General features: G+C 42.7%; 1 protein-coding gene across 10 annotated transcripts in view; it reads left to right on the top strand.

Annotated features, from left to right (window-relative positions):
* Window positions 1–22,744, top strand: part of FGGY (FGGY carbohydrate kinase domain containing) — a 487,533-nt gene that overhangs the window by 445,350 nt on the left and 19,439 nt on the right. The window contains exon 15 of one of the 10 annotated variants that reach the window (XM_043876058.1): window positions 19,490–20,562. The exons of the other annotated variants lie outside the window; for them this stretch is intronic. Within the exon in view, the coding sequence (XP_043731993.1) occupies window positions 19,490–19,732 (243 nt within the window). The 3' untranslated portion in view covers window positions 19,733–20,562. Of the gene's footprint in view, window positions 1–19,489; window positions 20,563–22,744 lie in introns of those variants that run through there. 10 annotated transcript variants of the gene reach the window in all.

Here is a 22,744-nt window from a genome sequence, read left to right as displayed (position 1 = left end):
AGATTTCAGGCATATGTAGTTTTTTTTTTTTAATTGAATTATGTGAAAAGTTGGCCTCAAGCCTTCATTTCACTTTGCCTGTCTAGAAACTAGACTGAAATTTAGTTTCAGGGAGGAGATGGCATGCCTTAGACTGCTTTGGTGGGTCTAGAGGGTCTTGTTAGAGCAATTAATGGCTAAGAGATTTTGTGTTCTTAAAATAAAATATTTGCATATACTTGGGGGAGGGAGGTGTATTACAAAGGCTATCTCTTTATTTAAACTGTTTTGAAAGACTGAAGCACCTAAAATAAATTTCAAAATGAACAGTTTCCATTCATCTCATTTATTGATTCACTTATTTGATCCTCACTGTGGCCTGCAAGGCTGCCCGCCTGGCACCCAGTCCTTTTCTGACTTCATCTCGGGCTCTTTGCCCCTTTCCCAGGTTGCATATCTGCCCTGGCCCCTTCACTGTCTGTCCGTATACTAAGCACACTTCCACCTCTGGGCCTTCAGACACCCAGTTCCCTCTGCGTAGAATCCTCTTCCTTAGATATTTGCATGGTTCATCCTCTCATCCCTTTCAGATCTCTGCTCAAATATCGTTGTATCAGAGAGATGCCATTCCTGCTACCCTGTACAAACTGACTTCTCTACTCCTGTAGAGAATTCTTCATCCCCTTATCCTACTTGATTTTGTTTCCCTAGTACTCATCACCACCTAACGTAATGTATGTGTATGTGTACTTATTCATACATTATTTTAATAAACTCTTTTTTAGAACAATGTTGTATTTATAGAAAATTATATAAAATTACGTAATTATATCTCTGTAAAACTACAGAGTTTTCATAAACTGGGCATAAACCCCATGTCCAGTGTCCCTTATTATTAGTATCTTACATTAGTATAGTATGTTTGTTGCAATTAGTTAACCAATACTGATAGGTTATTATTAAAGTCCATACTTTATTTAGATTTTGTTAATTTTAATATCCTTTACTTGTTCCAGGATCCCATCCAGTATATTAGATTACATTTAAACATCATGTGTCCTTAGGCTTCTCTGGTTTTTCATGACCCTGACAGTTTGGAGGAATTTTATAGAATGTTCAATTGGCATTTGATGCTTCTCTTATGATTAGACTGTGGTTGTTTGGGGGAGGAGGACCACGGAGATGAAGTACCATTCTCATCACATCACGTCAAGGGTACATACCGTCAACATGACTTGTTGGTGTTAATGCTGACTTTGATCACCTGGCAGAGGTGGTGTAGGCCAGGTTTCTCCACTGTAAAATTACTCTTTTTCTACTTTATATGCTGTTCTCTTTGGGAGGAAGTCACTATGTGGATCCCACACTTAACAGCATGGAAATTATGCTCTATTTCCTTAAGGGTGGAATATTTACATAGACTTAGAATTCTGTGTGGGAGATTCATCTCCTTATTCATTCATTCTTGCTTTATTTACTCAGTCATTTCTTTATGATAGTTTGGGCTCATAGATATCTATGGTATATTTCGGGTTATAATCCAATACTACTTACTCTGTTTCCCAATTCTTCTACTTTTGACCATTGCAAGCTCCTTAATTGCCTTCTTTATCTCTCTGATAAAACCTCACAATTCTGTATGTATTTTTTTTAATTACTTCTTTAATTTTGGGCAGTACAAGATGTTCCAGGCTCATCTTTTATATTTCTTGCCCCAGACCTGGAATCAGCCACTTCTCCAGGGAACTCTTGTTTTTATTAGAGAATGATATTAGAAACCAAAATCTGGGCATCACGTGTGCTCACTCCTGAGCTGTTTTTGCTTCTAGGGAGGCCAGCTGACAGTGAAAGGAAATATATGTGCCTATACTAATCTGTGTACATACCCACCTCTGTAAGTATTTCTATATATAATCATCTCTGTCTACATTAAGCTACACATTAGTTTATAGTGATGTCTACAACTGTAGTCTGTTACAGCATGAATTATTCTAACCTTCCCGTTTCGCTTATTTGTAAACTCTCACTCAAATAGTGAGAAACCTGGCTCCAATGTACCTGTATGGAAATATCAGAATTGTTAAGCCAGACCCTTAAGGAGTATAGCTTTATCAACCTGAGTACAGTGTTTATGTACAGTTTCTTTTGCCTTTAGTTTTACAAACTCTGCTCATTTCCAAAATTACTTAGATCAGCACATTAATCTCCCACGACCTACAGTGAGACTGTCTCATATCATACATTGTATTACAGTTAGATTGCTTGACACGTACTGTATTCCGTCATAGGATTCCCCTCATCTCTGAAATTATCTTTTGAATTTGCATATCTTATGGTTCACTCTTTGCGCTGTCACCTTCAGTGGTTTTGACAAACGTATAATGTTGTGTAAAGACAGTTGCATTCCAGAATGTCACATAATTGGAATCATGAATATGTAACCTTTTCAGACTCATTTCTCTCACTTGGTAATATGCATTTAAGATGCATCCATGTCTTATTGAGGCTTGGTAGTTCATTTCTTTTTATTGTGTAATAATATTCAATTGGTGTAGATGGTACAGATATACCAGTGTGTTTATTCATTCACCTACTGAAGGACATCCTGGTTGTCTCCAGTTTTTGGTGACTATGAATAAATACTTGCATGTAGGTTTTTGTATGGACTTTAGTTTTCAAATGGGTAGGAATACAATTACTAGGTTTTGCAATAAGACTATATTCACATTTGTTATAAAAGAGCAAACTATCTTCCAAAGTAGCTGTACTATTTTGCAGTTCCACCAGCAAAGATTGAGAGTTCCTATTGCTCACCATTTATGTGAAAGTTTGATACTGCCAGTTTTGTGGATTTGGGCTATTTTGTAGTGATATATAGGTTTGTAGTGTTATATCATTATTGTTTTAATTTTTAATTCGCTAATGGAAAATTATGTTGAGCATCTTTTCGTATGATTATTTGCCATATGATTTGCCATATGATTATCAGCCCATCTTCTTTGGTTAAGTTCATATCTTTTAGTCATGTTTTTACTGGGTTGCTTCTGTTGTTATTGTTGAATTTTAAGTATTCTTTGTATATTTTGGCTACAAATTCTCAAATATATGTTCTCCAAGTCTGTGGCTAGTCTATTCATTCCCTTGAAATTGTCTATCACAGAGCAGTTTTTAATTTAAATTTTAATGATCCAGCTAATCGATTTTTTCCTTCGTGGATTGTTCTTTTGATGTTGTATCTAAAAACTTATTGTTAAACCCAAGGCCACCTTAATTTTCTCCTGTGTTATGTTCTAGAACTTTTATGGTTGTGCATTTTACCTTTAGATTTATGAACCATTTTAAGTTAGGTTTTGTGGGAGGTATAATGTCAGCGCATGGATTATTTTGTTATTTTTTTTGCATGTGTGTGTCCAGTTGTTTCAGCATCATCTATTGAAAGGACTACCCTTTATCCTGTGAGTTGACTTTGCTCCTATGTCAAAGATCAGCTAATTGTGTCTGTGTGGGCCTATTTATGGACTTACTTCATTGATCTGTTTTCCTGTTCTTTCACCAGTACCACACTATTGTGATTATTATAGCTTTATGTAAGTCACGGGCTTCCCCTGGTAGCTCAGCCAATAAAGAATCTGCCTGCAGTGCAGGAGACCCCAGTTCGATTCCTGGGTCAGGAAGATCCCCTGGAGAAGGGATAGACTATCCACTCTAGTATTCTTGGACTTCCCTGATGGCTCAGCTGGTAAAGAATCTGCCTGCAATGTGGGAGACCTGGGTTTGATCCCTGGGTTGGGAAGATCCCCTGGAGAAGGAAACAGCTACCCACTCCAGTGTTCTTGCCTGGAGAATTCCATGGACAGAGGAGCCTGTCAGGCCCCAGTCCATGGGGTCACAGAGTCAGACATGACTGAGTGACTTCCACTTCACACAGTGAGTCATGAAGTCTGACTTTGTTCTTCTTCTTTACTGTTATGTTGACTAATCTAAGTCTTTTGCCTTTCCATATAAATCTTAGAATCATTTTGTTGACAATTTACAAAATAGCTTTCTGAATGTTCAGTTGGGACTGTGTTGAATCTATTGATCAAGTTGGGAAAATTTGTCATCTTAACAATATTGAATCTTACAATCCATGAATACAGAATATCTCTCCATTTACTTAGATCTTCTTTAATTTCTTTCATTAGAATTATGTACTTTTCCATATATAGATTCTGTATATTTTATGTTAAATTTATGCCAAAATACTTTAGATTTTGCAGTATGCTATAAAAATTATTTTAACTTCAAATTCCAGAATTTCATTGCTAGCAACTTTGTGGAACTTGTGGGACATAATTATATATTACCTTATGTCCTGTGACTTTACTGTGCTCTTTTATTAGTTCAAAAAGGTGTTTTGTTTCTTTGTTTTTATTATTTGGAGTTTTCCACATAGATAGTTATGTCATCTAAGAATGAAGACAGCTTTATTTCTTCCTTCCCAATCTGTATGCTTTTTGTTTCCTTTTCTTGTCTTATTGTACCACCTAAGACCAATACAATCTTGAATAAGAATGGTAAGAAAGGACATCCTTGCCCTTTTCCCAGTTTTAAAAGAAAAAACATCCAGTTTTTTCTCATTAAGTATGATGTTATCTGTAGAGGTTTTGGTAGATGTTCTTTATCAAATTGAATATGTTCCCATATTTTCCAAGTTTGCTGAGAGTTTTTAATCATGAGTGGTGTTAAAGTTTATCAAATGTCTTTTCTGCATCTATTAATATGATTGTTATTCTTTAACCTGTTGATGTGGTGAATTTACACTGATTGAATTTTGAGTGTTGAACCAGTCTTGCATAACTGGAATAATTTCTCTTTGATTGTGGTGTCTATTTCTTTTCATACATTGTTTAATTTGACATGCTAATATATTGATAATATTAAAGATTTTGCATCTGTATTCATGACATGTATTTGTTTTTGGATTTCCTTTCTTGAAATATCTTTATCTGATTTTTGGTAGTAGAGTAATGCTGGCCTCAGAATGAGTCAGAATGTCTTTCCTCTGCTTCTCTTTTTTTTGGATGAGATAGTGAAGAACTGGTATAATGTATTTTTTAAGTGTTTGGTAGGATTCACTAGTAAAACCATCTGAGCCTGGCGCTTTGTGGGCTTTTCTGAAGTTTGAATCTTTCATTGAATAGTCTGTTTCATCTAAGTTATAAAATTTGTGGGCATAGAGTTGCTCATAGATTCTTTTTTTATCTGATCAATGACCATGGGATCAGTAATCATGATCTCTCTTTAATATCTGATATTAGTATTTTGTGTCCTCTATCTTGGTTAACCTGGTTAAAGGTTCATCTATTTAATTGATCTTTTCAAAGAACCAGATTTTAGTTTCATTGATTTTCTCTATTGTTTTCCTGTGTTTAGTTTCATTGATTTCTGCCTTTTATTATTTTTTTCTTGCTTTTTTTTCTTCTTTCTTTCTTTGTTTGATATAGGCTTAAACTGTTTCTCTGTCTTAGGGCTTCCCCAGGAACTCCTGCATAAACAGAGCCTGCATCTTTCAGCTGTAATCCACTATTATTTTACTGGAACATTGTTAGTGTGGTTTTAAGGGGTGGGAAAGGGAAAGCACTGTAGAATCTTTTGATTTAATCTTGAGCCTGTGTCCTTGGGTTGTGACCTTCCCAAAGGTTTCTTACCTTTTTACCTCCCTTGTTAAGTGAGAAAGGGAGGTTAGAAGGAACTAGAGTTCAAAAGATGTCCCTCCCCTGGATAGGATGAGGCTTTGGTTAAGCCTTTTATCCTTGAAAGTAGACCTTTGTTATAAAGAACACTCTGGCATATTTCACAGTGTTTCTTCCTTTTCACTCCTGCTGGAACCAGTGGGGGATCATTCTTGCTTCTTTACAGTGAGTACCTGGTAGGGTTCCCAGAGGTAAAACTCATGAATGTGTGGGCCTCCCCCTAAAACTACAGCTCCTGAAATTTCTCAGTCTCATGCTAAGACACACTCAGCCCCCAGCACTTCATCAAAATTATCACTTAAATGTTTCTACCAGTTTGTGACTCCAGTGGCTTCTACTCTAGGTAAGGAGATCTCGCCTGCAACTCTTTGGAATTCTCCTGTCTCTCCAGAACTCAGGCTGGTGGTTTGCCCTGTAACCTCATTTCTCCAAACAATCTGAGTGGAAGTGAAAGTTGCTCAGTCATGTCTGACTCTTTGTGACCCCACAGACTCTCCATGGAATTCTCTAGGCCAGAATACAGGAATGGGTAGCCATTCCCTTCTCCAGTGGATCTTCCCAGGGATCAAACCCAGGTCTCCCACATCACAGGCAGATTCTTTACCAGCTGAGCCACAAGGAAAGCCCAAGAATACTGGAGTGAGTAGCCTATCCCTTTTACAGTGGATTTTCCTGACCCAGGAATCGAACCAGGGTCTCCTGTATTGCAGGCGGAAACAATCTGAGAGCAATCAGTAATTTTCCATTTGTTAGCTCTTTTCTTATTATATGAATGGGAGTAATGACTTCTAACTTCTTTACACACTGGAGCTATAAAAGGAAGTCACTCTATATATTTCCTTAGTGTATTTTCTGATTCTCCTACAGGAATATAAATTTATGAAAGCAAGGCCTGTGTCTGTTTTATTCACTAGTATATTTTCAATAGCTGAAATAGTACCTGACTCAAAGTAGCTGCTTAATAAATATTTGTTAGATACTTTGATTAATCAGTTGATATTCACTGGGCACATCAGTATACTAGGCACTGTGCTTGGTATGGAGACACAGCAATGAAAAAGTAAGTTCCCATGTGTCTACAGCCGTTACAGTGGTAGTAGGGGGCATGGTAGACATACTGTAAATGGAAATAACAATAAACTATGAATTAGGAGATAGGTAGGTATTGAAGCATGGAAGACACCTACCTAAACTAGCCTAAGCAATATGGAGGTAAAAGATTGCCAGAGGAGGAAATCACCATGTGAGTTGAGTTGTAAAGAACAAGTCACTTCTAGCCCATATAAGGGAGGGTGATACTGGCAGAGGAACCAGCACGGACCTGTTAAAGTTCATGTAGGACAACGTGTAAAGTGATTTTCTCACCACAATTCATGTAACATTTAGTGCGCCGCACAAAGCAGGCACCATGAATTCATTTCACAGATCAGAGAGTTTAAGTGACTTGACAGAATGTCACCCACCAATGCTGAGCCGTGGAGCAAGTCCCTTTGAGTCCAGAGTCCATTTTCCTCCTGCTGCAAAGATGACTAAAGCTTGAGTCAGAGCCTGGCGGAGGAGCCAAACACGTAAACAGATCTTGCTGGTGCCAATTGCTCCCTTTGAATTTGCTTCATTGTCGTTTTTCTTTAAGACTGCAGCCCTCGAAGTAGTGAGCTGCAAATCAGGGCTTCTTTGCAGATGCCCACAAACCACTTGGGGGGAGTTTTGTCAAAGAAGGCGGGAAAGAAAAATAAATGTGGGCTTCTGCTCTTTAAACCTCAGCCCAGTGAGGCGGACTTCCCGGAATACTTCAGGCCGCTTCAAAGACCTATTGTGGGAAATCTCCAGATGTGCGTGGAAAACCTCACTGGGGAGCTTCCCAGTGAAGAGGCCTTTTAAGCTTGAACTGAGATGAAGGAAGTTGACGTGATGAGTCCTACCAGGTGGCCCGTTTTCTGAAGGCCCCCAGATTCCACCATGACTTTGAGAAGGCGGGGGTGGGGGTGGGGTGTGCGGATTAGCCAGTTCAGATGCCTTTGCCCAACAGTGCATCTTCTTTGATTGTGGAAAGTGCAGGTCTTTTTTTGCTAGAGTCAGGGGTGGGGGGCATTCACCAAATGATTTATCTACTTTAAATGGTTAGTGACAGCCTGGTGATTCCTCCAGCCCATCTTGGGAGAGCTAGGAGGGATTTCAGGATTGGAAAAAGTCGAGGCCCTGAGCAATTCATGCCAGTTCTCACAAGGATTCCTCTTGGCATTCTGAGAGCCAGCATCCTCGGGATTCTTGCTCAGAGACTGCCCTGAATCTCCACTTAACCCATTTACCCACCCAGTGCCCCATGAGGCCTCAATTTATCATCTTCTTGCTAGACAAAGGGGAATCAGACAGACCCAGGTTTAAATCCTGGCTCTCAGATTAGCTTTGCCGTCATGGAGAGAGCAACTTCAATTTGACCAGATCTCAGCTTCCTCATCTGTAAAATGAGGAGACCTAGTCTCTGCACCATTACCCGTGTGGAGGAGATGAATGAATGAGTTGATGCAGTCGTGGGACCCAGCACATAGCCTGGCACAGAGTAAAGACCCACTCTGCGTTTATCCCTTTCCTCTTCCCGCCGGTCGTAAAGGAAGGCAGGGGCTGTCCCTTTGGGCCTTTGAATGTTTCTTCTGTAGCTCTTTAAATCCTTTCCCTGCCTCGTCCATATGGGCTTAGCTAAGTATTTTGAGATCACAGTGTATTTAAGGGAAAGTCCTTTTGGCTACAGCTAAAATTAGGCCTCTCTTTTGCTCCTCTGTTTACCGCCCCCCTTCCTCTTTTCACTAAGCAGAGGCATTAACACTGAGAAACACTTGAGAAAAGTTGGGAGAACAGCTGGGAGTTGTTCTAGATACTGGCAGCTGCTGCCTCTCAGCACACAGGCACCGAGGAGGATGCTCCTGATCGGAAGGGAGAGAGGGTGCCTCAGAGAAGGCGGAGGGACGCCAGAGCCTGCCTGGGCTTGGCAAACTGCAGGGTCGGGGGGCGGTGGGGGGGAGCGGGTCCCATTACTGTGTCCTCCACCTTCTGCTCAAAGAAAGAAAGAAGCGGGTGGCGGGGCGGGGCGGGAGGAGCGGCAGATCAGAGAGAACTGTGGAGACAGAGCGAAAGAGCTGAAGGGAAGGTGGTGTTCAGAAGTTCAGCGAGGTGGCTAGTTATTTAGCTGGCTATTTCATGCAAACAGCTTCTTCTCCTTCTGGGACTCGGACGGTGGAATTCTGAGCTGAGTGCTGGTGAGCTGGGGCTCCGGGCTGCTCTCCCACTGGAAAGTATAGCCTCACTCGGAGATGGCCTCTGACTGCCTACCCTGCACCTCCATCCCTGTTGCTGCCGCAGCTCAGCCCACTGCCTTTCCATCATCTCCCTCTCCAGGTCTTCCTTTCCTGCAGCCACATCACCTGAGTTTTATCCAGGTGTCTACCGGCTAGCTATGTGACCTGGGTTGGGCAAGCTACTTCCCAGCTTTGTGCCTCATTTTCCTTAGCTGAAAAATGGGGACACTAATGGTGATGATCTCAAAAAGTTGATGTAGAGATTAATGAATAAATAGTTATCAGGTATTTGGTATGGTGACTGGCACGTAACTGCTCAATATTGCTTTCTCTGTCGTTGTCATCACTGTTATCATTGTTCTTACTCCTTTTATTGCCTTGGCTGTAATGCTGCCCCTCCCCCAACACACAGACTTTTTCTTGTGACCTCAGTCCTCCTGTTCCTTCCGTCATGAGTTTAAATGTCACTTCCTGAGAAAAGTATTTCCCAACACCCCCCAATCTAAGCTAGTGTTCTTCACATGATATCCTGTAGCCCAGTACTTCCGCTCCACAAGTGTAATGAATTGGTATAGATATTTTTGAGGATGTTTGTTTACTGTTTGTTTCTGGTAAGTCTATCAAGGGTGAGAACTATGCTGATTTTTTTTTTAATTGGGGGCTAATTACTTTACAATATTGTAGTGGTTTTTGCCATACATTGACATGAATCAGCCATGGACTTACATGTGTTCCCCATCCTGAACCTCCCTCCCACCTCCCTCCCCATCCCATCCCTCTGGGTCATCCCAGTGCACCAGCCCTGAGCACCGTGTCTCATGCATCAAACCTGGACTGGCGATCTGTTTCACATATGATAATATACATGTTTCAATGCTATTCTCTCAAATCATCCCACCCTCGCCTTCTCCCACAGAGTCCAAAAGTCTGTTCTTTATATCTGTGTCTCTTTTGCTGTCTTGCATATAGGGTCATCATTACCATCTTTCTAAATTCCGTATATATGCGTTAGTATACTGTATTGGTGTTTTTCTTTCTGACTTACTTCACTCTGTATAATAGTCTCCAGTTTCATCCACCTCATTAGAACTGATTCAAATGTATGAGAATTTTGTTTACCAGTAACTGCCAGAGCCTGAAACAGGGATTGTCACGTAGTAGGTGTTCAATAAATGTATATAAAGGGAGAGAGGAAAGAAAGGAGATGGGAGAAAGGAAGAAAGGAGAAAAGAAGAGAGGGAGGGAGGAAGCAGGACAAGGGAAAAGGAAACAAAGATTATTGGGACAAAAAGAAAAATTACTTCTAAAGCTCACTCTCCTTGGGATCTGATTCTCTCAGTCTTAGGACATCAAGGGTTACAGAGTACATCTAGCCTCCTCTGTCCTCACTTCTCTTTCTTGTTTCCCACCCCCTGGGACTTGCTCTAGGCATCTCCATCATATTGATATAACAAAGATCCCTTCCAGCATATTGACTGTTTCACTAATCCCTTCTTATTAAACACAATGAAAAGGCAGACATTTGTCCTCTGGAAATACTATCTTAATTAAACTCTTGTAGAATCAAAACTCCAGGTAGTGAGCCATGGAGATAAGCAGGCTTTTGGTGTCACCTGTCCCCTAGGGACCTTACTTACCAAGGCCCTTCCTCCAACATCATAGAAATTTTCAAAGATATAATGGCAGAATTTGGGGGTCAGGAGTCTTTTCATCTGACCTCAGCTCTGCCTGACTCCATGTTAAATGTTGAGCCATTCCAGTGGTTCCTGCCACTGGCCAGCTGTGACCCCAGAGTGTCTGTGCCCCTCGTATGCCCCTCCTGGTATAGTTCACACAGCCTCCCTCCTGGTGTCCCAACACAAGGACTGACTTTGCTGTGACCCACCTGTCAGAGGAGACCTGGGAACCCTTCTCTCACAGGTAAGCCTCTCAGAAAGGCTGCCTGGAGCTTCGTTTTATTTTTGGTGGGAGGAAAAAAATATATACATATATAATATATATATATAAGGATGAAAAAGAGGACATGATACAGCATGATATATAGAACAATTTATAAAGGATTACAGTCTCATTTAACAAACAGGCTTGAAATGGCCTGTGGGGATGCCAACTCTAGTGCTTTAGCAAAATGTGTCTTAGTTTTAGTGAACTTATAAACCAACGTGCTTCCGTTTTGGAGTAAAAACTACCTCCCATGCCATAGAGTTGTCTGCAGAGTTGCATTTATCTAGCACCTGACAAACATGCAGAAACAGTAGATTTCTCTAAGGAACATACTGGGATTTTTTTTTTTTTTAATATCTAGATTCTGATCAAGGATTCAGCAGTCCTAAAGATAATCCACAATCTGTGTCTCAATATAAGCAGTTTCTGGCCTTAGATCCAGTCACTAGTAGTTCTCAAACATCAGTCTCAAAGAGGGTTTCTTCTCTTCCTGGGGAGGGTGATTCCATAAGGAGAAATATTGGGGTTCAAAGCTCAAAGCTACACTAAGACCCATGCTCATCATACCTAGCAGAGAACTTCCTGGGCTGCCATGGAGGTAAGAGGGGCCCAGTCCATCAACACAGCTTCTTCCAACATCACTCATTCCACTTTACTCTGAAAAGCTGAGTCCTTCACTCCTTAAGGAAAACTTCCTGGAGGAGGTGGCATTTTCTGCTCAGACAGTCATGTCCGATTCTTTGCGACCCCATGGACTGTATGTAGCCCGCCAGGTTCTTCTGTCCATGGGATTCTCCTGGCAAGAATACTGGAGTGGGCTGCCACTTCCTCCTTCAGGGGATCTTCTGACCTGAGAACTGAACCCACATCTCTTACATCTCCTGCATTGGCAGGCAGATTCTTTACCACTGAGCTACCTGGGAAGCCAGTGGCATTTTAGGTTGATCATTTATTCACCATCCATTGATTCAGCAAATATTTACTGGATGAGCATCACTAGCAAGCTAATCTCTGTGCTTCAGTATGACCTGTATACATAGGTCCTACCCCCTGGAATTGTTGGCCCAATGACAAAGTCAGAGAATAAAGAAATAATTGTACATATAACCAATATACTCATTATGAGAACTTAAAGGAGAGGTACAGGGTGTGATAGGAGTGTTTAAATGGAATTTGAGATCTGTAAATGTGGCTAGTGATTGCTACCTTCTAGGGCAATTGTCTTATGAGAATGAGAAGTGTGCCCTGGAGGGGAGATTTACCACCAACAAATTGCCAATGCCTGTGGTAATAAAATCAGATGAACCTTTTAACCAGTCTTCTTCTTATATTTTAATTCTCTACGGAGAGTGCAGCCCTCCCACCCACATTGTCCACACTCAAGGTGAATGGCTCATACCACCCTGCCCTTTGATATACCTCTTGAGTTAAACAAATAGATTCTATTACCTGGCTTTGAATTCTGGATTTATCGTTTACTATCTGGGTAATTTTGAGCAAGTTACTAAACCTCTGTTTACCTTTTTGTAATTTTAGTTTTTCTTGGAGTCCAGTTGGTTTACAATGTTGTGTTTGTTTCAGGTGTATAGTAACCTCTCTTCTCTCCTCTATAAAATAGGGTTAATAATTATAGCACCCATCTTACGGGGTCACTGTGAATTTGATGAGATAAGACATATATACTCTTAACATGGTGCAAAATGCATATGACACCAAACAATGTTAGCCGTGGTTACTATGAGTGCTTGAGGAGTGGTGGTGATTCTTATTTTCTTCTTTTCTACAAGGGTGGAAGTAAGATCTGGCCCCTGAGCAGAAATCTGCTGGGGATGTGAGAGAGTAGGAGGCAAAAGGAAATTTCCTTCCAGTGTCTGATTTAAACGGGCCTCTCCATGTCCATAGGCTTCCCAGCTAACACTAGTGGTAAAGAGCCTGCCTACCGACACAGGAGACTTAAGAGACACAAGTTCAATCCCTGGGTCGGGAAGATCCCCCAGAGAAGGGCATGGCAACCCTCTCCAATATTCTTGCCAGGAAATCCCATGAACAGAGGAGGCTGGTGTCCAGGGTCACAAAGAGCGACTTAGAATGCATGCTCCGTGCCCATTCCAGCCTTGAAACGCTCCCGAGTTCCCCCTTGAAATCCCTATGCATGTCCTGCACACATTTACTCCTGGGTGGAGGCTTTCACCCCAGGCACCCCCAGGTACAGGCCCTGTGGTTCCAAGGAGCTGTAGCTGCTTGCTCGAAGATGTCTGTGCATAAGTGCTCTAGCATTCTCCATGGCCTCGTGTCTTCTTGAGACATATGTCTATCTTGACACATTTTCCTGTCCTCCCATCTCCTCCTGCCCACCCTCAGGAAGCCGGGAGATGCCTGTTTATAAGGATCTCAGCCACAGATACTGTGCTGAATGTCCAGAAGTTATACTTAAAACTCCCAGGTTGTCCACAGCTTCTGCTACTTAAAAAAAAAAAAAAAAAGTGCCTTCACATCTCAGAAGTAGGTGCCAGATCTTGTAGCACTTACAAGAACAAATCCATTTCTTACTGAGAAATGGAGCTTAAAACCCACATGACTGGCTGACGTAGGCTTTGGCCAGGTCTCTGAAGAACCTTTGCAACATTATTTCTCCTGATGTTCTTTTCTTATACCTGATGTCCTCTGAACAGGAAGAGGCAGGGCTGAGGCTTTGCCACTCCATGACCCTGAGTGGGCCCTTTCAGATCTAGAGAAGCAGGCTGTGTGCAGACAACCCTCAACCCCAATCCTTACTCCGCCTCCAACTAACCAGGCAGATGCCTAAGCCCAGATATCTACGAGTTCTTGAGTTGCTTCTGACAACTTTTGTTCCCTAACACCCCAATCTGTTTGCTCCTAACCTCCAAACCACCTAATCACCAAAGCCTCCCGAGCACCTCTTGTATCTGTATGCATCTCTCTCGTCCAGTAGCACCACCCTGGTTTTCCCCTGGGCCCCTGCCCCTGGCCCCTGCCAGGCTGAACACAGCAGAGCAGCCCAGTGGCGCACCTCTGGCTTCCCTGTGCCCAGGGAAAGGAGACTGCAAGCGAGGGCTGTGCGGGCACTGCCTGCCTCTCAGCTGTGTGTCGTCCATCCTTGCCCTTGCTCTGTCTGCTCCGAACATGCTGGCCTTCTCCTGCCTCAAACGTATCATTTTCCCCTTCCTCCACATGGTCCTCTCCTCTGCTGGATGCATGCTTCCCCCATCCTTCAGCCAGCTAACGCCAGCACATCTTTGAATGTCAGCCAAGCCATAACATATACAATGCATACACACATAACATACCATATCATACCTACACACATGCCATACATCACAAGAGGCAGTGGACCAGTCCCTGGGGGAAGAGTGAGCCCTCATCTCTTTGATTTAGCCAGCTCTCTGACAGAGAGGAAGGATCTGAGGAGATAGCTGTCTGAACTACCCTTGTCATGTTACTTCTGCTCATGCTCCTGAGCAGACCGTCCAAGGAGAGGCTGTGGACACGATCATTTCTTCTCCTCACCTTGTCTCTAACCTGGTAGATCATTCCTTGATTACCTGGCAGAGATTAATTTGACTTCTGCAAACAAACTTGCAAAGCTTTTCTGCCCAAACTATCAAACATAACCTCACCTGTCTCTCTCAGTTCAGTTCAGTTCAGTCGCTCAGTCGTGTCCGACTCTCTGCGACCCCATGAATCGCAGCATGCCAGGCCTCCCTGTCCATCACAAACTCCCGGGGTTTACTCAAACCCATGGCCATCGAGTCGGTGATGCCATCCAACCATCTCATCCTCTGTTGTCCCCTTCTCCTCCTGTCCCCAGTTCCTCCTAGCATCAAGGTCTTTTCCAGTGAGTCAACTCTTCACATGAGGTGGCCAAAGAACTGGAGTTTCAGCTTCAGCATCAGTCCTTCCAATGAACACCCAGGACTGATCTCCTTTAGGATGGACTGGTTGGATTTCCTGGCAGTCCAAGGGACTCTCAAGAGTCTTCTCCAACACCACAGTTCAAAAACTTCAATTGTTCAGTGCTCAGCTTTCTTTGTAGTCCAACTCTCACATCCATACATAACCACTGGAAAAACCATAGCCTTGACCAGACGGACCTTTGTTGGCAAAGTAATGTCTCTGCTTTTTAATATGCTGTCTAGGTTGGTCATAACTTTCCTTCCAAGGAGTAAGTGTCTTTTAATTTCATGGCTGCAATCACCATCTGCAGTGATTTTGGAGCCCCAAAAATTAAAGTCTTCACTGTTTCCGCTGTCTCCCCATCTATTTCCCATGAAGTGTTGGGACTGTCTAGCCACATCCAAAACATTTGTTCAAGGAATTTTTTTTTTTTTCCTTTTGGGCTACACCTGGGACTTCCCTGATGGTTCAGTGGAAAAGAACCCACCTGCCAATGCAGGAGACATAGGTTCGATCCCTGGGTCAGGAAGATCACCTGGAGAAGGAAATGGCAACCCACTCCAGTGTTCTTGTCTGGGAAATCCCACGGACAGAGGAGCCTGGTGGGCTGTAGTCCATGGGGTCGCAAAAGAGCCAGACAGGACCTAGTGACTAAACAACAACAACTCCCAGCACAGACTAGGCAGGAGTGGGAAGAGGGAGAGGGATGAGAAGGGAGTCGGGGTGGGAGAGCACTGCCCAGAGTGACTTGAGGACATTCATAAAAAGCACTCCACTTGCCCTCCTCCTCCCCCCGTTCACATTCCTGGCCACGCTGAGACTCTCTTCCACTCACCAGCCCTCTGGGGTAAGGCATAGGCCACCTTCCCCCCTTCGTCTATGTCTTCTCCCCAGTGTATCCCATCCATTCCCCCCAACTCCTCTTCAGTTCATGGGAAAGATCTTCAGCCCAGAATCCCAAGTTCTCATCCTGGCTTTGACACCGCTGCTTCTGTGATCTTCTCTGAGTATCATCAGTTTCCTCCTTTGAAGCTTTTTCAGCAGCATGGATTTCACCCCTGAACCCACTGTGCACCGAGGCAACCAACATTTGTGAACACTTGCTTTATACAAAACACCAGGCTACGAGAACTTCCAGATGTTCAAGCTTGATTTAGAAAACGCAGAGGAACCAGAGATCAAATTGCCAACATCCATTGGATCATAGAAAAAGCAAGAGAATTCCAGAAAAACATCTACTTCTGCTTTATCGCCTATGCCAAAACCTTTGACTGCGTGGATCACAAAATAACTGTGGAAAATTCTTAAAGAGATAGGAATACCAGACCACCTTACCTGCCTCCTAAGAAATATGTATGCAAATCAAGAAGCAACAGTTAGAACCAGACATGGAACAACAGACTGGTTCCAAATTGGGAAAAGAATACACCAAGGCTGTATATTGTCACCCTGCTTATTTAACTTTTTTGCAGAGTACATCATGTGAAATTCTGGGCTGGATGAGCTCAAGCTGGAATCAAGTTTGCCAGGAGAAATATCAATAACCTCAGATACTCAAATGACAACACCCTTATGGTAGAAAGCGAAGAGGAACTAAAGAGCCTCTTGATGAAAGTGAAAGGGGAGACTTAAAAAACTGGCTTAAACCTCAACATTCAGAAAACTAAGATCATGGCATCTGGTCCCATCACTTCATGGCAAATAGGTCGGGAAACAGTGACAGAATTTATTTTCTGGGGCTCCAAAATCACTGTGGACAGTGATTGCAACCATGAAATTAAAAGACGCTTGCTCCTTGGAAGAAATGCTATGACCAACCTAGACAGCATATTAAGAAACAGAGACATTAGTTTGCCAACAAAGGTCTGTCTAGTGAAAGCTATGGTTTTTCCAATAGTCATGTATGGATGTGAAAGCTGGACCATAAGGAAACCTGAGCACCAAAAAATTGATGCTTTTGAATTGTGGTATTGGAGAAGCCTCTTGAGAGTCCCTTGGACTGCAAGGATATCAAACCAGTCCATTCTAAAGGAGATCAGTCCTGAATATTCATTGGAAGGACTGATGCTGAAGCTGAAACTCCAATACTTTGGCCACTTGATGTGAAGAACTGACTCATTGGAAAGGACCCCGATGCTGAGAAAGATTGAAGGCAGGAGGAGAAGGGGATGGGACGACAGAGGATGAGTTGGTTGGATGGCATCACTGACTCGATTAGACATGAGTTTGAGCAAGCTCTGGGAGTTGGTGATGGACAGGGAAGCCTGGCGTGCTGCAGTCCATGGGGTCACAAAGAGTCAGACACAGCTGAATGACTGAACTGAACTCACTATCTACTCACAATCCCTATGAGGTAGATATTATTCCCATTTTACAGAGAAGAAAGATTAAGACTTAGGAATATTAAGAAAATTGTCCAGGTCCATAGGCTGGTGAAGATGGGTTTCAAACCTAGATCTGCTCTTTCCATCGCACTAAGCTGAGTCCCAGGTGTACTGTAGGGAAAGAAATAACAGTGACTTTTTACAAAATAAGAAATAGAGCTCATCCTCTTTCAGTCATGCATTATGCAGAAGATGAAATGCCTTTCTTGGATTCCCCCTCATACATACCTCTACCTGGGAGCTAGGAAGAGGGAAAACACACATTGGGACTTCACATCCTCATCTGTAAGAGTCAAAGACCTAGTACCAGAGGAAGAGGAGAAACAAAAGAGGGAACATTGGATGCTGTGAGGCTCTTAGGTGTCAGAGCAAACCCAACCTGAGCCTTTGGATACATGACAAACAAACTGAGGACCAGATGGTTATAGAACTTGTTTGAGTTCACACCAGTTAGAGATGGAGGGCAGACACTAGACCCCAGGTCTCCTGACTCCACAGAATTGCCAAATAGGCCTCCTCCATTCAAAAGGAAGGACTTTCAAGAACACTGATTTTGTCCCCGTCTAAAAGCCATGCCGAGCTCTATGTATTGGGTAAGTAAGCCAAAGGTATTGGGCATTGCAAACATGTTCTCACAGAGACTTCCAGCTGAACACACAAAGAAGGGAGTCTCCAAGGAACAGGGTAAGGATTGTCTGAAGGGATCTGTGCTGGTGAGATTACAAAAATCATAATATATGAATAAATGAACATATGGAAGAAATCAAGCAAAGCCCTTTCCTTCTTCCCATATGTAAACTCAGTCTTCGCCTGAAATCATTAAGCAAACACAGATGCAGCCAAACCAGGCACCAGATGGCAAATGAGAGTTGCAAGAAAAGGTAAAGAAAGCTTTCGATGTTTATTCAAAGATGGAGGGAAAGCCATGATCTGAAATGCCATGGTTTCCACAGAATGGTCACCTGAGGTCACCAAGACCCAAACCAAGGCCCCAAAGTGACCAAAACAAAACAACACAAAACTAGAGTAATCTTGATCGGGAAGTTGTAGGCAAACCACCACTATCTTCTGTCAATGGAATAAAGCATCAGAAGAAAGTGGTAATTGTGGGAAATGAAAGAAAGAATTAAATAACAAAAGGACCAGAGAGGGACAGGAATGTGGGAAGAATGGACTTTAGCTGAGTTCTTGCATGAGGCAGGAGCTTTGCACCCGTGGTCTCCTTTAATCTTTACAACTATCCATTTAGGTATTGGCCAAATTTTATAAAGAAGGAGATTTTGTAAACGGACCAAGAGAGATTAAGTTCCAAGTTCACAGAAATTCCAGTCTAGCTATTTCCAGTGTTTTCTGTGTACCTCTCCCAATTAGAGAGAATTTGCAATTAGAGAATTCTTATTTCTAATCTTTTATCCTGTTGTCAGACCATGAAATATTTGACACAGAAATACAGTCCTTGAAAGGTTCCTTTGACCCTGTAATCACTAAGCGTTAGTCACAGGCCACGCCCCTAGGAGTATGCATGGGTTATAGCTGTGAACCAGACGCACAGGGGGAATCCTATGGCATTCTCTCGCCCCCTCTGCCCATCCCACTGGGTGTAGGGAAGAAGGTAACCTAGTCAGGTACTGCCCCGAGGCGAGACAGGAGCAGATGCAGACTGGAGAAAAGAGCCTGCCTGAGAGCGTAACACCACTTCTGTTTCATCACAGACCCCCATGCACATTCCTCACCCGCCTCTTAACTTGTCCCTTGGTAGTGAGCATCTGTAATGACAAACCAAAGGGCGTCTTAGTTTTCCAGTGTGCATGAGTTCATATATACAGGATAGGAAAATTCCAATAATATTTTGGTTTCAATGAAGAGTTTAAATGAACATGAAAGTATACCCCCTCTCCCCAAATCAATCAGACCACTCCTTGGCTTGTAGGTGGACCAGCAGTACAGAAACTGTCTGCACACTTGGCAGACCTGTCTCTTGACTCCTCCACTAACTAAGCTTACTTCTTAGGCAGGCCACTCTTTAGTTCTTGTTCCTTGTCTCTAAAACAGAATTAACATGTGCTTTGAAAGGCTGTTGTGGGACTTTCTTTTTTTTTTTTTTTTTTCTGGGGACTTTCTTTCCTTTCCTCTTACCCCTTTTCTCTCCTTACAGCTGACCAGTCTGACCAATCTCCTTATGACTATTTAATTTTTTCACTTTTTCCCTTTGTTCTTCTTTTACCAAATCCCAATCCAGGATGAATCCAGCTTTCGACCTTATGCCTGCCTGAAGGCCACTGAACACTATAGGGAAACACTATACAGCAATAGAAGGCTTCCCTGGTGGCTCAGCGGTAAAGAATACGCCTGCCGTGAAGGAGCTGCAGGAGACCTGGGTTCGATCCCTGGGTTGGAAAGATACCCTGGAGGAAGGCATGACAACCCACTCCAGTATTCTTGCCTGGAGAATCCCATGGACAGAAAATCCTGGCAGGCTTAGTCCATAGTCACAAAGAGTTGGACACAACTGAAGCGACTTAGCACTCACGCATGCACACATACAACAATAAGGCAGACTTCTAACTTTATGTATGAATGATCCCCAGACAGCCTGCCTCACCCTCTAGTTTCTAGCTGCATTTGGCCACTGGGCATCAGAGGGAGCCTGGAGGGGTGGATGGAGCTGTTTGTTTGCCCAGCTCCCTCCTTGCTGAATTGCCGTGGTTTAGCTGATCCATCTACCATGCGTCTATACCATAGACCACAATTCCTGCAGGTGGCTCTCTGCCTCTTCCCATCTTCTCTCCAGGTGATGGAATCACTCCCTCCCCTTGCTGCTTCAGGCCAGGAGGTGGTAATGGTTCTCCACTGTTGCTAGTCTTTTCCTAAACCTTCTTTAAAACAAACCCTTTGTTAAGCTTTACTTCAGTTACCCAGTGTGACTGTCCATCTGTTTCCTCACAGGAACCAGACTAATACATCAGATTAGTCTCTAATTTTCTGCAACATGATATCAAATCTTCTCCATTCCCAGCCCTGTCTTTCCTGTCACATTCAGGCATATGACCTCCCACTTATTCTCAACCCCCAACTACCTCAAAAAGAAAATAAAAGCCATTAGAAAGACACCTACTGTCAAACCTGTTTCTCATATCCAGTGGTGTGCTGAAGCTGACTCTCACCTGCTCCCAGGAGGCAACTGTGGGCATCTCTGCCCAGCTTCACTTTCAGTGACATCACATTTAGTTCAGTTCAGTCACTCAATCGTATCTGACTCTTTGTGACCCCATGGACTGCAGCACGCCAGGCTTCCCTGTCCATCACCAACTCCCGGAGCTTACTCAAACTCATGTCCATACAGTAGGCGATGCCATCCAACCATCTCATCCTCTGTCATCCCCTTCTCCTCCTGCCTTCAGTCTTTCCCAGCATCAGGGTCTTTTCCAGTGAGTCAATCAGTTCTTCACATCAGGTGGCCAAAGTATTGGAGCTTCAGCTTCAGCATCAGTCCTTCCAATGAATATTCAGGACTGATTTCCTTTAGGGTTGACTGGTTCAATCTCCTTGCAGTCCAAGATACTCTCAAGAGTCTTCTCCAACACCACAGTTCAAAAGCATCAATTGTTCAGTGCTCAGCTTTCTTTATGGTCCATCTCTCACATCCATATATGACTACTGGAAAAACTATAGCTTTGACTAGGCAGACCTTTGTTGGCAAAGTAATGTCTCTGCTTTTTAATATGCTGTCTACTTTAGTCATAGCGTTTCTTCCAAGGAGCAAGCGTCTTTTAATTTCATGGCTGCAGTCACCATCTGCAGTGATTTTGGAGCCCCCCAAAAATAAAGTCTCTCACTGTTTCCATTTTTTCCCAGATGAAATCAGCCACAGTGGAAGTCTTTACACCCCAGTGCTACGAATCACAGCCTTTTTTTTTTTTTTTTGATAGAACCAATTGTTGAGCATTTATCAGCACACCACTGCTTACATCCAAATGCAGCCTTTTGCTCCCTTACATTTGGTATAGTGGAAGAGACACCCCGCCTGTTACAGAAGCTCCTCCACCTCCCACTACCTTTGATAATCCATTGATCTCTTCCTCTGGCATATTTAGCCTCTTCTTCCATACTAACTCCTCATCAGCATTTAAACCTGCTCTAAACTTGTGCTGTCCCACACTGTAGCCACTCATCAGACGTAGTTACTGAGCACTTGAAATGTGGTCAGTCCAAGCTGAAATGTATAGAAGACACACCAGATTTCGAAGATTTAGTATGAATACAAGAACATAGACTATTTCATTAATAATTTTTATATTGTTGAAAAGATATTTGGGATATAATAGGTTAAATAAAGGACATTAAAATAAAGTTCACCAATTTCTTTTCACTTTTTTAAATGGCTTCTAGGAAATTTAAAATTACTTACAGAATTCACATTATTTCTATTGGACAGTGCTACCACAAATTCTCATCTTAAAATCTTTTCTTCTCCCTATCAGCCTTCCAGTTACTGCCTCTCACAGTCAAAAATGCTTTAAAAAGTGGCCAGCATCATTGTCATGATTTTCTTTATTTTAAATAAATTTATTGCTTTATTTTTGGTTATTCTGGGTCTTTGTTGCTATGCGGGCTTTTCGCTAGTTGTGGTGAGTGGGGGCCTCTCTCTAGTTGTTCTGCACCAGTTTCTCATTGGGGTGCTTCTCTTGTTGAGCATGGGCTCTAGGCATGCGGGCTTCAGCAATTGTGGTATGTGGGCTCTAGAGCACAGGCTCAGTAGTTTTGACACAGGGGTTTAGTTGCTCTGTGGCATGTGGGATCTTCCCAGATCAGGATCGAACCCATGCCTCCTGCATTGGCAGGAGAATCCTTTACCACGCAGCCACCAGGGAAGCCCTGTCATGATTTTCTTATACACCACCTCCCTCCTCAGCCAAGGATAATCTGCCTTCCTCTTCCACAAATCTATCAGAATCATTCTCGTTTAGGCCACTAAAGCTAACCTAGGTCATCAGACAGCACAAAGGACTTTCCATGTCTTACCCTGCTTTACACTGAACAGCATTTTGCAATATGGCGTACTCGCTTCACTGAAACACTTTTCTTATTTTTTTAACTTGATTAAAGTATCACTGAGTTACAATATTGTGTTAATTTCTACTGTACAGCAAAGTAACTCCATTATTCATATATAAATATATATATATGCATTCTTTTTTGTATTCCTTTCCATTATGGTTTATCACAGAATATAGTTCGCTGTGCTATACAGTAGGACCTTGTTACCTGCAAACTCCCAATCCATTCCCCCCCCACCCACTCTTCCTCCCCTTGGCAACCACAAGTCTGTTCTCTCTGGCTGTGAGTCTGTTTCTGTTTCATAGATAAGTTTATTTGGAAACACTTTCCCACTAACAGCATACTTTCTTAATTTTGCTCCTACTGAGATGCTCTTAATGCTATTTTCCAGATTCCTTGTCAGCTCCTCTCTCTCCTCTACCTAGAATTCTGTGTT

Source organism: Cervus elaphus, chromosome 20 (genome assembly GCF_910594005.1).
Source record: "Cervus elaphus chromosome 20, mCerEla1.1, whole genome shotgun sequence".
NCBI classification, from domain to species: Eukaryota; Metazoa; Chordata; class Mammalia; order Artiodactyla; family Cervidae; genus Cervus; species Cervus elaphus.
The sequence above is the reverse complement of the archived record's forward strand: the minus strand, read 5'-3'. Positions and strand labels throughout refer to the sequence as shown.